This window comes from Triturus cristatus, chromosome 9 (assembly GCF_964204655.1).
Source record: "Triturus cristatus chromosome 9, aTriCri1.1, whole genome shotgun sequence".
Lineage (NCBI taxonomy): Eukaryota > Metazoa > Chordata > Amphibia > Caudata > Salamandridae > Triturus > Triturus cristatus.
In genome coordinates, this window is record NC_140592.1 from 240,000,173 (window position 1) to 240,017,856 (window position 17,684).

At 43.2% G+C, this 17,684-nt stretch overlaps 1 protein-coding gene across 24 annotated transcripts in view; it reads left to right on the forward strand.

Annotated features, from left to right (window-relative positions):
* Nucleotides 1-17,684, forward strand: part of IQSEC1 (IQ motif and Sec7 domain ArfGEF 1) — a 787,671-nt gene that overhangs the window by 699,449 nt on the left and 70,538 nt on the right. For all 24 annotated transcript variants that reach the window (XM_085624821.1, XM_085624830.1, XM_085624822.1 and 21 more), the window contains one exon: nucleotides 3,646-3,768. In XM_085624821.1, the coding sequence (XP_085480947.1) occupies nucleotides 3,646-3,768 (123 nt within the window). The remainder of the gene's footprint in view (nucleotides 1-3,645; nucleotides 3,769-17,684) is intronic.

Sequence of the window (17,684 nt, forward strand, 5' to 3'; positions counted from 1 at the left end):
AGGGTGCCACCCCCTTTCATTAAAAATACCCTTTGAGCAACCCTTAGACATTTTTAGAATCACTCTGCACACACCACTGCACCACTTTTTTTAGGACCCATACTACACACCCGCATGCACCATACGGCGTTTTGTCTCAAAAGATCTCCGCCAGAGTGACCCTTCGGGGGACCCGTAGGGCATTGCAGCGCCAGCCCGACGAGGAGCAAAACGCCCGATGATGAAGCATGACACCTCCCGGGGTGTGTGAGGGCAACAAGAGACAAGCTCTGCTTTTCCCTTCGACACTTGGGTCTCTTCTAGCCTAGGACCCTCTTTACATTCCTTTCTACTTCTTTTTTTCATTGAGTGGGTGATGACTCGCACCCTTCTGTTGGAACAGTGTCTCCTCATTTGATTGACATAGTTGACACAAGGAGCACAGGCACTGGACCACAACAAGCTCGTGGTCCCCCCCCCCCCCTTCTTTTTTCTTGGTAGCTCTTGCTACCTACGCCAAGTATCTGTGCAAAAATATGCAAATTGTTTGCCTGCCTTCTTCTGAAAACACCACACCCAAAGCAGCACACATCTATAAAAACGCTGAATGCTATGTAAAATAAAATACTTCACCTCCTTTTTTAAATACATTATGTTGGGGCATCGGTTTAGCAGCATGGCATGGCCCCTAGGGAGTTATTTTCAAACCAAATTTAGCATAGCTGCACTTTGCTTGGAAAGGATCTGTCAAGTCTGCAAAATCCATTGTTCTATTGGAATTGTAGATAAGTTACGCCTGCTGTGTAATGAGTGGTAGTGGAACAACTGCATGTGCACCAAATGTTATTTACTCTGTTGCAATGCAATGGGCCGTGCCGAAAATGACGTCCCTTAATTGCTGTTTTTTCCTACACGAAGACGCTGCTTTGTAGACCGAGGTGTTTATTTTTGAGAGTCACGTATCCCAAAATAAACAGTGAAGAACAGAACGAGAACACAATTAGAGGTTTTCTTCTGCCGCTTATTGGTTTCTCCATCCTTGCCAGTCAGGGGGGGCCCTGTGTTAAATATGTGGGAGCTCCGGTCCGGCAGCGAGATTGGATTTCTCAAGAATGCTGCTGTAATTAAGAGGAATGGAGCTCGCGGGAGCCGAGGGAAGACCCTGGAGGCGGAAGAATTGAAACTGGTGTAAACTGTCTGCATTTGTTTCCCTACCCTCCTCCCGAATACCATATAATCCAGCTGACATGTTCACAGCTACGTTGCTGAGCTTTGCTCTTTACATAATGTGTCCCGTTTAGTCTACGCGGGTTATTACAGAAAGTACTGTTTGTGTCAACAGAAGATGTCACGTGCCTCTGAACAGCTCTAGCGGCCAATTGTGGGAGGGGTCAGGGGAGTGCGGTCGAGAGCAGGGACACGCAGCGTTTACCTTGCGGGAGCGAGCGCGATAATTGCTAACAGATGGTGCCGCTCGCTCCCGCAAGGGAAACTCCAAACGTGCACGCATTGCAATTGAAAGCAATGCCAAGCGTGCACGTTTTTGGAAAAACAAGCGAATCGATTCCAAGAGGTCCCCTCCTTTTCTGCGCATGTGCGCTGCTTAGGGGAGACCTAAAAATGAAGGCAGGCCTTATCACCAATTCTACCACACTCAAAGATTGATGAAGAAGCTTAATCTACCTTCTGATGTGATCTACTAATTCTGGCAGCAGTGCCCTCACCCCCTTTTGTAGCCTGCTTCATTATTGGGCATGCTTCTAAACCACTTGAACCACTGTGTACAGGGGTGGATTTTGATCATATATTTTAAGATTGATCTTAGAAATAGGGGCCTGATCATGGACAGTTAAAACGGTCTTCGGGATTGCCTAATCAATTTGATCTTTATTTCCGGGTTCCTCAGGATAACAAAAATGCGTGGAGGGTCTCAGGCCATTATCACCCTCTCATGACTAGGTTATTCGTCAGCCAATATTGTAGAAATTCTATATTCCGCTATACTTTAGAAACTTTTCTCTTAAGTTATAATGGGTGAAGAGTAGCCTCCAAGGAATACCTAGCTACATTACACGACTCTTCCGTCAATCAAGCGTTAATTTGTCTACTTGTCTGTCATAGTTGATTGCATTTGAGGTCCCTATTCACAAGACATCTAGATATTTGATTGTACATTGTTGTATTTGGCCTCCTGAAGAAGTCATTTATAGAACAAGCTTTTTTTTTAACTTCTGTGCAGTTGACTACCAATTTGATTCTCAACTGTAGAAATAAGAAACTGTCTGCAGCTGCCTGGCACAGCTTCCGCAAAGTGCTTTATGGCGGCCTCATGACACCTCCGCTCACCCTTTACTTTGCTTATAAATGAGAGCAGTCCGAGGAAGCCATGTGTGGAAGAGGGATGGGGGTGTAGGGGATTATACAACATACAGTTGAACATAGGGAAATACCAACCAGGGTTTTATTTTCGACCTCGGAATTCTGAGTACATCATGAACTAATGTAACTAATTTTGCTCTCATGGTTTGCGATGCCACTTGGAACCCCTCAGTGAAAAGAAACCACGTAGTTCCTTAACCATACACATCACCCTTTAGCACTTTACTTCTCTGTCCTAATGGACGTCTAGAATATAAATATGCAAATATTTAGCACTCAATGTCCGCAATCTTGGCCCCACTGGAAAGTTTTCCATCAAGTTCTCGCAGATCATGGCAACAGAGTACAGACATCATGGCTAGATTAATTGTTGAATGATTCAATTTACCTTGGCCATGTTATGAAAAGAAGCACCAGTTTTTGTTGACGTGAAGTCCACTGATTTTTCAAATACAGTCTCTTCTTAGACTTGAGTTACAAGAGTTCAAAGCCCTCTAACTGAGAGATTGGTAAGAGTTACTCTGGCATTTGAAGCCCCACCGTCACTAGCCCAGGCTTCAAACAAAATCGTCTTTCCAGAGCTGGCAACCCCAACTGCAAGGCATGGTAATGTCTTTCCACTGAATAAACCCAAGTAAGCAAGCATGCCAGTTGGGACAAGTAAAATGACCTATTATCATCCTGTCCAGATTCCAGTTAGACGTGACATTTTAAATGGAAAGAAAAGGTCATTCATTGCAAGACACTAATTGTTCTCCATTTAAGTCATGGCGATGGGATCAGTCTGTAATGTGTTACTGAATTTAATTCAAGACTTCCTATGAGGACAGGTGATTTATAACTTACCTTTCCCATAAATGAGATAATCCATGAGCCTTTTCTCATCCACTGTGGGAATGCTCTCCCTACCCGCAAGGTCTTTTATCATCTGTTTTTAATCATTATTAAATCAATATTGTATTTTATGGGCTCTGAGTGGTGACGAACGATTGGCGTGAGTCACTGAAGCTGATAATTATGTGTGTCATTAAGGTTTTTGCACACAAATCTCTGCTTCTCATGCCAATGATAGTGTCATAAAGTAAAGTTATGTCCTGCTTATTTTCACTATTACTGCCCCGTTATTGACATGCATCCAGTATGTCATCTTTGCGACTGCCGCCATCATGCACATGGCTGACCTTTCAGTTTCTCTGTATTTCATTTGTTTTCTAGTGAAGCAGTAATACTCTGGCTTGTTCCTTGGTCAATGCCACTTAAATAACCCTTCTCGCTTTCTCTTTCCAGCTGTGTCGTGGATGAGATGGACTTCTCTGCAATGGAACTGGATGAAGCACTCCGAAAGTTTCAGGCTCATATTCGTGTTCAAGGCGAAGCCCAGAAAGTAGAGCGACTCATTGAAGCTTTTAGGTAGGACACTTGGATAGATATTTCCGTACCCAATAGATCAGCTGCTATCAAGAGTTCTGCTAAATGCAAAGAATATTGATTGTATTTTGGAAAATCTGTATGATTTTCTGTGACTATAAAATTGTTTGCTGCAAGTTTCGCATGCCTGAAATTACTTGATGGATGTGCCTTTTGGCGACCGCATGTATGCCACCAAAATGTTATGCTATAGTCTATATGTTATCCATGCCAATTGTTGTTGGATTTGGCAAACTCATCCGCTTCATGATTTGTGGTGGTAACAGTTGTTTTTCATTGTGCTGTTACTGGTTTGGTTATGCAGTGCAGTTCCAACGCAAAAGGTTCTATGATATTTATGTTGATATGGCATGTTGTCAAATTTTAAATACATGGGAACTGAATATACCTCAACAGTCCATCGGAGGACTACACATTACAAGGAGAAACATGGAGAAACAGAATTCCATTCAAAAACCCTGAATGACCCTGGAAGTGTAAAGGCAGCCCTGAAGATAAATCCCAGTTTTGTTCCACCTGCTCTTGTTACCATTACAAACAAAGGAGAACCTGCTTTATGTTCTATTCTAATAAAATCAATAGTTAAAAAAAAAAGCTTGTCTAAAGAAATTTGAAAAGTCTTGCAGAAATTCTCCAATCTGACTGGAGGAGGCTATTTGCTGACTCATTCTCTACAGCTTTGTGAAGTCCCATTGGCCTTTTTATGTCTCGTCTGGCGTAGGCTGCGCACAAGCACAGTCTCGCTGGCGAGATTTAACGATTTTGGGTATTTTGTGTAAAGGGCATTAAGCCCCGCTCCTCTTTTCCATTGGCTGGCGTCACCGGTTATGCTAAACGGTGGCCAGCCATTGGAAAAGAGACGGGCTTGTCTGCTTTCCTTGTTCCGTAAAAGCTTTCTTATCGTTATGGGGCCATGTGTTTCAAAACACATGGCCCCATAAAGATAAGAAAGCTTTCACAACGGACGAAAGTGAAAGCGGACAGTGCTTGTTTGTTTCTGTGTTGTGTTTAAGCTAGAAAGAACAGCCTTTGGAAAAACATGGATATCGAGTTGGGGGTTCCCAGAGCTGAAAAGCAGCATTTCTTTTAGATGACCGTCACTGCTGTTTTAATTTTCTGGTTAGCTTCCTCGTCATTGCTTTGTCTATCTCCCTGTTTGTTATTTTCTTGCCCCAGACACCCTACAACCGTAACGCTGCACCCCTCAATCAATACTAGCCTTCCCTGTCATTAGTGCCGGCGTGTTACACACATGTGGCTCTTGCCTATGGGAAATGCACATGAACCGCATTTGTTTTGTGTTTCTCCCGCCGCTCCTCACTCGGCCTGGCACAGGGGCCCTGCTTCGCCAGCAGTGAAACCCCGAGGTTTTGGGCGGCAGCTGGTGAGTCACACGCCTCCTACTTTACGATAAAAGAGGAGTTCGAGCAAAACTGGGGGGGGCGGCTTGACGTTACTCCACCTGCAATGAAGCCCTGATCTCTAGGAAGGAGAGAGAGTCAGCGGTCTCATGGCTTGTGCTAAAAGATGCGCTCTAGCAGCACGCTGTGAAGATACGCTACAAGTAAGTGCAAGTTACACTTAGATGAAGCGCCACTAAATAATAACCTTCATGCAGTCATCACCCTGCACCCACGTTTGTCCAAGAACTTGAGGCTCAGCTGCGGGGATCTACAGGGATCCTTCGTAGCACCTCTGTCGATCAACACGTGTGCTCACAGGTACACCTCATCGAAGCACATCATCTATGTTGCCCAGTGTGCGCAGCCCATCCCTAGACTAGGGGTCGCATCACAGTATTGGAGCAAGTTTAAGTAAGTGTTCACTACCAGTTGTTGGAGGGCTGCCTGAATGGACCAAAGACTGAGGCGCTCTAATGACCCAATAGAGCATTGCAACTCTATCATTGATTGGCCACAGCTGCTGAGAGATGCACGAGAGCCAGAGACCAACGCCAGGGACCAGGTGTTTTTGAGGGATTTGGAACACGCTTTCGCATCCCAGGTAAATGCACTGGTCACGACTGTGGTGGAATATCACCAGAGCAGAGTCTAGGTGATATTCCTGAACGCACACTGAACTTGGAAGAATGTAACAATGTTGTAATCACGTGCCCCACGAGATATATATATATATATATATATATATATATATATATATATATATATATATATATATATATATATATATATATAATCTCTCTCTCTCTCTCTCTCTCTCTCTCTCTCTCTCTCTCTCTCTCTCTCTCTCTCTCTCTCTTTCTCTCTTTCTCTCTTTCTCTCTTTCTCTCTCTCTTTCTCTCTCTCTTTCTCTCTCTCTTTCTCTCTCTCTTTCTCTCTCTCTTTCTCTTTCTCTCTCTCTTTCTCTTTCTCTCTCTCTCTCTCTCTCTCTCTCTCGTTTATTCCACCCATAAATGCGCATTTAATTTTTGCTGGAGGACCCTACGGTACTGTGATGTCATGTTACCACATATGCAGTGTGACTCTAAAGCATTATACGTGTGGGGCAGAGTCTCAGTGCAGCACCTGGGCAAAACCGTAAAATCAGCAGTTAGTTCGATTATGTTATTTCCCCAAACCTCCGAATTGCTGTTATTTCCCTGTCCCCTAATAACCAGGACCCCAGGCAGGTCATGGTAATTCTGGTGCGGGCAAATAAGGAAATGATGACGGGTGATAAGGGACTAAATCTGCAGTGATTGTAAAATGTGTGATGATGCCAGTGCCACACATTTATAGCTCTTCAAGGACAGTGTACACGAGGGCCAAAGTGGAGAGGGGTTTATGTTGTTGCCTCATGTTTTCTGACATTGCTCACAATTATCCATCCTTTCAGCTCACTGTTCTCCAAGCACATTGTCTGCCACACCAATGATACAAAAGCTGGATTGGCCTTCAAACAGGATGTGATGCAGCCTATGCAGCTTAGGACCCCCCACCCCCTTATGCTTATACATTTTTGTGAGATATCTATATCTCAGAGACTTGTTGCCACATTCTGCAGGAGGGAAGGACGCTCTTTGTGCTCTGTACTAAGGACTTGCACTCCAGTTGGCTTGTAGGGGCCTGGTTCCAAGGCTGGATAGGATTAGAGATCGCCAGCCATCCATTCCTGAGAAACCTGCAAGGTAACAGCACTCCGTTTTCATGCAGGAGCATGCCTTACTGCTTTAAAGGAATTCTGCTCTTGCATACTGTGTCGGGATATGAACCATCCAACTTGGAAATTTGTTGCTTGACGCAAAGCCCTTCTATCCAGTTTTTTTTAAATCCTCGCTGTGGTTGGAGGGTTCATAGGCCCCTGCCCACTTCAAACCTCTTAAAGCTAGTTGTTCTTGCCCTCGATTTAGGGTGAACCATGTATGAGATTGCGGGTCCACTTTGTGATATGTTTATGGTTGACGGATAAAGTCGTGTGTGTACGCTGCATTTAGAACATGACATTATTTTTGCGATTCTACGGCCGCAGCATTTTCTGCATATTTGTAGCTTTCCTGCAATTCCCCCCATAGTCTATCACCTATGTAATTTGCACATTTCAGGGGGAAAAAAAGATTCTAGGTCAAACTGATTAAACGTTACTTAATGGAAGTGTAGCACACAGCGCAATGCAGTGGCAGACCCTTCATAAGGTTCAAGTAGTAACTCACCTTTCATTTTCTGATTAATGTATTCAGCTGTTAAACTTCTAGTAATGAGACAAAGCGTGTGCCTGAACAGTGTATATATACTAAAATTTCAAAATAGTGAAATAATACTTTCACAGAATTTGCTGCATTATGCCACATAATTTGTCTTTTCTTGCAGTTATCATCCCTGCCTCAGAATTCTGCCCTCAGTTGCTGCTTAGTTGTAGTTATTGTGGCTCTCAGTGGAGTGTTTTTAGATACTGTGTTTCAGCAAATGAAACTGTTATGTACTGATACTGTTCAACTTATCTGGAAAATAATTTTGCTAGTCGGTTAGCCATATTTAACGTGGCATCTAGTTATCGAGGTCAAGGTGATTTGTTCTTTGGAAGGTTGTACTGTTTTCCAGATATCAGTCAGACCTTTGCGTATCAATAAAACAATGTTGGCATTTGTCCTTTTCGCTTGACCTCTGTCTTGTTTTTATAATACCTATTATTGCCATCTTTTCCTTGGCTTTAGTCCCACCTTTGGCAAGTCAGCATCAGGTGCTGCAGCCATGGGATGAGTAGTTGTCTGTATTACTTACCACAGTAAGTTTCACTGCTCTACTCCTTCACGTGAGATCTATCTGTACTCTACTCAAGCATAGACTGCATCAGTGATGTTATACCTTCACATGCCTTTTAAGGGCATTTTGTAAGACTGTCGCTCTGCGCACCTTCTGCAAGGATCTTTCTGTGGAAACATCTTAAAGATATGCAAAATTTCAAGAAGGAATTTTGAGAAAACCTCTTGTTGCACTTTCTGATTCAGCTGTCCTTCCTACATTTCTTTTGCCTATCCATTTCCATGAATTAGGAGTAGGTGAGTTGAACCTATGAGTAAGATAAGTTTACTCTTAAAATTACTTAGATTCAACTTTATCAGATGCTCGCCTGCTACCAGTGCATAACCTCTGTCCCATCATTATTGGTTGTTTCATTTCAACCAACATAATAGAAAGGGGATTACAGGTGGGGATACCACATGACTGGGAATGCAAGTGTTTTTGTACACAGATGGACCACACTGGCCACAGACTGCTTTGTTTTTTATAATCTTAAGTAACATTTTCAAGTTCTATAGGAATGGGACACCAAGCCACCTTGTGGTGATAACAGGAAAGTGCCTTGAACTGGGACTACCTCAGGTTCACGTTAATATTGTTTTTTAGGTCTCGCAGACCTAGCGCTGGAGCGCGCATGCGCTCCTCGCTCTGCGAGGCTTATTGTGATCGATACACTTTCAGAAGGGGACTTGAAGCCCTGCCCATGATTCCTATTGGTTTGCATCATAGTGCATGGTAAACAGTGGCTTCTCATTGTAAAGGAGGCTTCTTAGTCCCTCCTTCTTACCGCCCTTTCATGTGGTAAATAAAATTCCTTTACCTGGACTTAATTTGATACAGAAACATAATAAAATAGCTCAGTAAAATGAGAGGCAGAATCCGTGGTATTAGAGGTTCGGAATGGGCTTTATTCCAATGATCGATTATAATCGGTTGCTCCAAGTTCCATCACCACGGAGGTTCAGGAAGTGAAGTACATACATTATTGACATGAAATGACTTTTATAGATCATACATTACAATGAAGCGAATACAGTAGGCGTAACAATTGATAAGGAAAAATGACGATTTGTCTGCGTAACCAAAAATGGGTGGAACAAGGAGTAAAAAGGAACGTAATTGGTTATGATGTCACATATAGGTGGATCTATAAGATAATACTTGGCATAGATGCGCGCGCAGCAGCATGACGTGTAATTGACGTGTAACTAGGGGGTGAAGGGGACTTGACATTTAGCTCTACATGTGGAGACAAGAAGTCTGGGGGGTCAAGTCAACCTAACCCCAAATCATATCTAACATCCTATGTTTAAAGAACTATGTTATCCATAAAAGAAGGACTCTCGGACAGGATCTGTTCTATACTGACTGTGTGTGCGTGTACAAGCGTCTAAGTGTCTACACCAAATGCGAGGGGGTAGAAATATTCCATGGTAACAGGACTATGAATTACTTGCATGAGGACAGAGAAGCCGGGCCTTTTGCTTGGTAACTGGAAGAATGTTTACTTAAACTACTAGGCAGGAATGCATCGGCTGAGGGGGAAGCAGATAACTCGAAGGCGAAATACAGTTCTTGGCAGAGAATAGGCTGATGTCAGGCTTCGTGAGCCGCGCAGAGAATGAGACAAAGTTCATGGTCACAGATGCAGGCTCAGACTGGAGCTTTCAGAGGCAGAAAGCAAGAAGAGTTTGATAACAGAATCAGGGCCTACTTGCCTGGACTGCAAAATGGAATAACTGAGCCATATAAAGCCGGTGGCCTTTCGTACTTAGGAATGGAATATCCGGCCTATTCATGGCGGATCTGACAGAGGACATGTTGACGGTGGACGCACATGTATTTGCGTCTTCATAACTGGAACTGGAGGGAACATACATGTACTTGTGACATGCACATAGAACCGTTGGGGTCCAAGATAGGGGACATAACTGACCAGAAAAATCCATATTTCCACATTCCCTCCTTGTCCCCTACTTGCCCGTTAAGAGATATCAATCTTCATTAATCCATTGATCTGTTCATATAACATCATTTGTTCTTCTTTCTTCTTCCGTGACGAATGAAATCTTGGTGTTGGAATACACGATGTGGCACACAGACCACAGATCGCTGGTCCACATTGTAGACATAGACAGCAACTGAATAGTATGAGAAGGCCAATACCTAGGAAGGATAGAACTCTCCATCCCCAGGCTGATATCACACTCCAAAACCAACTGGACCAAGTCCAAGTGCCTGGGTTCTGGTGTATCTGGTTTACAATCTTATGAAGGCGAGTTATGGCTTTATATACTGATGGCGAATTTTCTGGTATGAATACGCAGCAGCTTGATCCGATGACCCTACAAGCTCCGCCCCTATCAGCCAGGATGACGTAAAGGACAAGACGATTTTGAAGCACAACAATCCGCATAGCAGACTGCTCTTCTGTTAAATTGCCTAGGGCGGAAATAGTTTCATTCACTACTGCTTCAAGGGTTCTAGTTAATCTACGTATCAGTTTACTATTAGTAACAGTACCTATATAGGGAAAGATGCCTTTATTGAAATCTGTGTATTTTTCCCATGCTGTTTCAGTGTAATCGACAATTGGGAGATCTCTCCGCTCTCTGTTGTGTACTAAATGAATATTTCTGTAATAATCAGGAGGAGCTAGAAAAACAGGTGGCAAAAGGAATGCAATGTAGCAGGTACCATCCCAATCTAGAGGTAGACGCATATATGCAGTCTGACCACATATAAAGTAGGAGTGGCGATAAGCTCTAAATGAAGATTTGCCTTGATCACTGAATTCTACTATAGTAGTGCATTTACTATGGCCCATATGTATGGAACCAACCTTTCTTACACATAATTCCCCTTTTGCTGGGAATACTGACATGGTGGGTAAGACTAGTTCAACTTCGGATATGACATTTAGAATCATGGGATTAGGTGTAAAATTACCTAATCCATATACTTCATTTTCTAGATCAGTTCCTGTTCTTTTGGGGCGACCCTCCTTGTCAGGGTAGCAGACCTTGAGTAAAACTAGGTTCAGATTTCCCCATACCCACTGATCTTGGTAAACAGCTGTGTCTGAGTCTATGGAATTGATTAAACTAAACCATGCTCCACAGGAGCCATTATGTGTAAATGGGTGTGGAAAGAATGGCAGGACTCCTTCATAATTCTGATAGGGAGGGAGCCGACCGCACACCCAACAATTGGTGGCATTACTAGTCTGATGGGAATGATGTAACATACTAATGAAAGTGTTATTACGCAGCGCAAGTCTATAAGATAATTCATGCGGAGGTAAGTCACTAAAAGAATGTTCTGCGGTAACATTGTAAATATGTCTAGAAATAGGGTAATATATGTGCAACAATATACTTGCAGTAATTATTAAAAGACTCAAGAAAAACAAAATTAATAATGTCACTATACAGTGGCTACGCAGTGATTTACAATACGCCTGTCGTTTCATCATTTTTCGCGACTGTCCATGATTCAGGTCTAGAGGATACATGTCAGAGACAAATTCAACCGCTTCACCTCGGAGAGGACTTAAACAATCAAATTGTCTGACGTTCTAGGCCTCAATTTTACTTTATAGAGTTCGGTTTTAGTCCTTTCAACCAAAGGAAGTTTTGAATCAGTCTGTGAGGGAGTGCAGGGCACAATGTCTATATCCGAGGATAGTCCATGAAATTTCTTGATATGACTTGAATGAATCCAGCCCTTGCGGCCCTCGATCTTCACGGCTGTCCTTGTGGTCAGCAGAACCAACTTGGGTGTCTTCCACCTGGGCTCCAGCTGAGTCTTTCGGTCGAAATTTCTCACAAATACGATATCACCCGGAACTACGTCATGGGGTTTCACCTCAGTGTTGTCGGGAAAGGCTGCAGCTACCTGTGAACGACAAGATTGTAGTGCAGACATCAAGGAAGCCAAGTAATCTGTCAGCATATTACAGTCAACATCAGTTATTTTGCGTGGTATAGGCGTCCCCCACATATTTGGTGGTCTGCCGAAGATCACCTCATACGGGGATAGCCCTGTTCGAGAGTGTGCTACCATTCTCATGTAAAAGAGTGCAACTGGTAACGCTACTACCCAGTCGACACCTTTCTCTCTGCATATTTTGGACAATCTGATTTTCAGTATCTGGTTATGTCTTTCTACGAGACCTGCTGCCTCGGGGTGTCGGACACAGTGGAATTTCCACTGATATCCTAACAGAAGTGAAACATGTTTCATTAATTCGGATGAGAACGGCTGGCCGTTATCTGAGTAGACAACACGTGGTAAACCGTATCGTGGGAAGAATTCTCGAACCAACTGTTTGGCAGTAGTCGGGGCAGTGTAATCTGAAACCGGGTATGCCTCCGTCCAACGGGACAGAGCGCAGACGACTACGAGAACGTATTTGAATCCTCGACATCGTTCCATCTGGATATAATCCATCTGGAGCACTTCAAAAGGGTGATCAGGAGGATGAAATCCACCCTGTTCTACGGGAACGCTTTTTCCTGGGTTAAACTGACAACAGATCATACAGGTACGTACTTTTTGTTTTGCTGCTGCTCGTAAATGTTTATTGAACCAAATGTGTTGAATGCTGTCTAGCATAGCTTTTTCTCCGAGATGTGCTGGACTATGTGTAGTGTTAATTATAACTTGGACCATTGAATCAGGAAGGAACCATACAGACTTTTCCTTCATCATCCATCCTTGGTCCGTTTGGATCCCTCCTAATTCAGTCCATATCTTTATTTCGTCTTGTGTAGCATGTGTCTGTATGTCAATTACGTCAAGAGTAGGATCTTTAACTGTCATACAATGTGTCGGCATCGGGACTATTGTCTTTGTCATGTCGGGGGTTTGAGTTTGAGCAGTCTGTTTAGCTGTTCTGTCGGCTAGATCATTGCCTTGGGAAATGATATCAGTAACCTTCGTATGAGCCTTACATTTCATAATTGATATTGCAGTGGGTCGATGTATTGCATCTAATAAAGCATGAATGAGGGGTCCGTGCTGAATGTGGGCACCGTGGGAAGTTAAATAACCTCTCTCTCGCCACAGCACGCCGAAGTCATGTACAACTCCGAATGCATAACGTGAATCAGTGTATATGTTGACTTTTTTATTCGTGGCTTGAATACAGGCTTGTGTCAGAGCGATGAGCTCTGCGGCTTGAGCTGACAAAGTATTTATACGATTAGTTTCAATGACTTCAGTATCTGTTGTGACTGCGTAAGCGGCCACTAACTCTCCTGTACTTGTTCTTATACATGAACCATCTACATACAACGTCAGGTCTGGATCTGACAATGGGACATCTGTCAAGTCTTGTCTGGGTTTTGTCGTTATAGTAATAACTTCAATACAGTCATGAGCTAGTGGGTCTGTTCCGGTTACTGGCAAAAGTGTGGCAGGATTCAATGTGTTACAGCGTCTGATTTCTATATGTGGCTGAAACAATGTAAGTTCATACCCTGTAAGTCGCGCTATAGTCAAGTGTTGTGTTTGCGTTCTATTTACAAGGACCTCTACTGTGTGTGGTACTTGAACTGTCAATGGGTGTCCTAACACTATGGCATCGCTTTGTCTGATTGCTAAAGCTGTCGCTGCTACTGATTTCAGGCATGCAGGCAAAGCCTGAGCTACAGGATCTAATGTACTAGAAAAATAAGCACATGGTTTGTGTGCTCCTGCTTGTTCCTGTGTGAGTACTGACAAGGCAGTACCTTCGCGTTCTGTAACAAAAAGTGTAAACTGTTTTCTGTAACATGGTGTTGCTAAAACAGGTGCTTGACATAAAGCTTTCTTTAAGCTTTCAAAAGCTTGTGTATGTTCCTGAGTCCAAGGGAGAACAGTCGATGTGGCTGCCTCCTGTGTTGTCAACTGAATGAGTGGTTTTGCTAGAAATGCATACTGAGGGATCCACTGCCTACAATATGAAGTGGGGCCTATGAAAGCCCGCACCTCCTTTTGTGTCTTGGGTATTGGCATGTTAGCTATTAACTGAATGCGGTCTGGTGTAAGCTGCCTTCCCTCCTTGGACAGCGAGTGTCCAAGATAAACAACTCGCTGGACACAGAATTGCAGCTTAGAAGGGGACACCTTGTGCCCCTTTTCGGCTAGAAATTTTAAAACTGTCAGTGATGCTTTTTCACATTCTGGTTCGCTTCTTGCGGTGATCAGCAAATCATCGACGTATTGGAGCAGAGCAGTGTTAACTGGCATGTGGATACTATCTAGTTCTCGTTTCAGTGCTTGGCTATAGATGCTGGGGCTTTCTGTAAATCCTTGAGGTGCGCGTGAGAATTTAAAGCTACGTCCATTTAAACTAAATCCGAACAAATATTGGCTCTCCGGATCTATTGGGACGCTGAAAAAAGCATTCTTGAGATCAATTACAGTAAAGAATGTTGCTTCGGAATCAATGGCTGTCAGTAATGACGAGATATCTGGGACCACAGGGAATTGTGGCACAATGCATTTGTTTAACTCGCGCAGATCAATAACCAATCGATAGACTGGCGGGGCCTTTGGATCTGTTCGTTTAAGAATCGGAATTATCGGTGAATTACATACATTGGAGTCTGTTTCCACAACTACTCCTTGGGCAATGAGCTCGTCAATGATTTGTAGTAAAGCCACTACAGCATCTGGTGGTAACTTGTATTGTCGCATTCGTGGTAGCACCACTCCTGCCTTTAATGTGACTCGATATGGTGTAATATTCATGCGTCCAACATCAGTAGGGCCTTGTGCCCATAGATGTGTAGGTAATGTCTGTAGTCGGGGATCCATGTCTCTAGACACATAATGGCCTTTAAAATCACGTAAAAACAACCTTACTCCTTCCGGAGAACAACATATTATGGCTCCTAGAGCTTTCAACGTTTTTATTCCTAGCAAGTTTTCTGGACATGATTTAGTAAGCAATAAATCTGTAGTTCGGGTCAGAGGTCCTATCGTAAGTGGAAGTGGCTGTGATACTTCATTAACAATAGGTTTTCCTGAAAAACCAAGGGAAATATTCTGTGAGCCTGAGAGGGGTGCCCCTGGAACTTCACTACGTTTTATGGTCGTTCGACTTGCCCCTGTATCGAGTAGAAATTTTCTATCTTGGCCTAATAATTTACTATGTACATAAGGTCCTTCTTGATCTACAGGTATTTCAATAAGGGGTAAGTCAACTTCCCTCTCTAGGCTAGTTCATGCGTAACGCTGATACTCAGGATATTCATACTGTGCGGTCTGATACATTTGTCGTGTTGTTGTCTGTGTGGCAGTAACAGGCAACGGTGGTGCAGCTGGCACAAACTGTACTGGCTGTTGTGCGGCTGGCATGGCCTGGGCATGCTGCAGAGCTCCTTGTTCATTCTGATCTTGTCTAAGTGGCCGTGATCTTTCTTGTGTTTTACCTATGCTGATATTATGTTTCAAAACTGGACAATCGTGTACGTAATGACCTGGCTTTTTACAATAATTGCATGTCCCTTTTACAGGTCCTGCTGAATCGGAATGTGTCATACCCTTTTTATGTCCTTCAGCTGGAACTGTCTGGGAAACTAGCATTTTCATTTTCGTGTCTTTCATGCGTCTGTGTTCATGTTCTTGTTCCTCTCTAATTCTATTGTGATGGTACTGTAACATTTGTAACATTTGTGATGGAGTGTTACCTTGCCAGGTACTCTCGAATTTTAATACTCTATTCTTTACTGGGGGCAGGGCATTTTCTACTAATTTTGTTACAAACAGATGTGGGTATGATTCGCTACTTGCTTTTATGCCACTATTTATACCAAAACATTTTTCAAATCGGGCATAGTAATCACTAGTGTCTTCATCTTGCTTCTGTTTACAGGCTGAAATTGTACCCCAATCTTCCTTTTTCGTAGTTAATAAACGTGGCAGTACCTGTACTAATAAACCTGGTAATGCCTTAGTTTTATCCCCAAGTCCTGCTCCTGCAGTTCGGGCCTTTTCTTCTGCTTCTAACACTGACCATTCTATCTTTTGGTCTCCTACCTCCCACTCTTTTTCCTTGAGTTTCTCATAAATACCAGCAGGCATCAATACCTATAATATTGTCATAATGTCGGGATAGGTATACTCTCCCATGAGTAACGTCCTTAATTTCTCGGTGAAAACCCGCTGGATCTTTGTCATGACTGGGTACCACTTTTTTCATTTGTAACAATTCTATTTTTGATATGGGCGTATATACAAATACGCGCTTAAACTCGTTGTCCTCGCCTTTTATTGGGTGCACTTCTCGTAAGGGATTCTGTCTATCCATGTGATACGTGGTTCTTTCCTTGACGGGTAATGAGACACGGTCTGAACATACAAAAAGAATATACTGCTTTCTTGATTCTAGAATTTCTTTAATTAATTTAGTACCTGAACCTTTCCATTTATTCATAAGCAATTCGGTCAATATGTCAGGTAAGGGACCAGGGTCCGAATGCTGACTCCGATATAGTATAATGAGTTGTTGAATCATATAAATCCCAGCTAACCTCTGTTCGTCTGGGGTGAGATTCAAAAATGTGCGTGCTACTGTATCATCACTATATTTTCCGGGACTGTCCACCCAATGGACAGCTGCCCTGGCTAAATCTTGTTCATCCATAGAATCGAGAAAATGATAACCCCTTCGTTCTTGGAGTAGTTTGTCGGCGGTTTGGAACGAATGCTCGTTAGACCTTATATTAATTATAGGTATTTGGATATTCCTGTTATTATCTGGACATCTCGGACGTATCGAGTCAGTAAGACATCTATTACTATTACAAGATCTTCCTCTACCTACATAGGCTATGGTGTCCGACTGTCCTGTGGGCAGTCCTGACCCTTCTTCCTCGCTTTGTTCGAACTCGTCTACCTCTAATCTCTCTTCGTGTAGGCGTTCTATTTCTTTACGGATCTTTCGGCACATGGCTATTATACAATTTTGCTTATCATGTCTACCTTCTGATATATTCTGGCTCCATCTGGTAAGAATTTGCATTGCTTCCGGGTCTACCCCCGGTCGGTCTTGATTTCTGATCACACAATTTATGAGGAAACGTAACAGTTCCCCCTGTATCTCTACTTTCTGGTATTCCATAGCTCTGTTAATACATTCTGGATCTCGCCCTGTTTGGACAAAATGATATATTTTATCTAGATGCGCAGTCATTCCTGGTAACTTCCCTAAATACACTGCGGCTCGTCTGATACGCAATGATGCCAGGGTCATTTCGTCCTCTTTACCGGGCACAGGGTCATATCTGCAATCTATAAGAAGTTCCTTCAGCGTACGGGCACTTATGAGTTTGGGTGTACGTGAATGTGCTGACTCTTGAAAAGTAAGTTTATTTATTCTGGGTGGCGTAGAAAAAATGTTGCTAGCACCTCCCGTAGCCCCATCTGGGGTGTCGGGCGTGAAAGGATTCGTCGAACGTGACACAGCAACTACAGGTGTGGACACAGCTATAGAAGTAGCTGTAGGAGCGGATGCAGAAACAGATGTGCTTGCCGGAACTTGTGACTCGATTTGTTGCTGTAGGGATACGGACACTGGATCTTGGCGTTGAACCTCCCTGATATGCGGTCTATGTGGGGCGGAATTAGCATACTCGGGAGCTGCGTCATCTAAATATGAGGAAAGAAAAA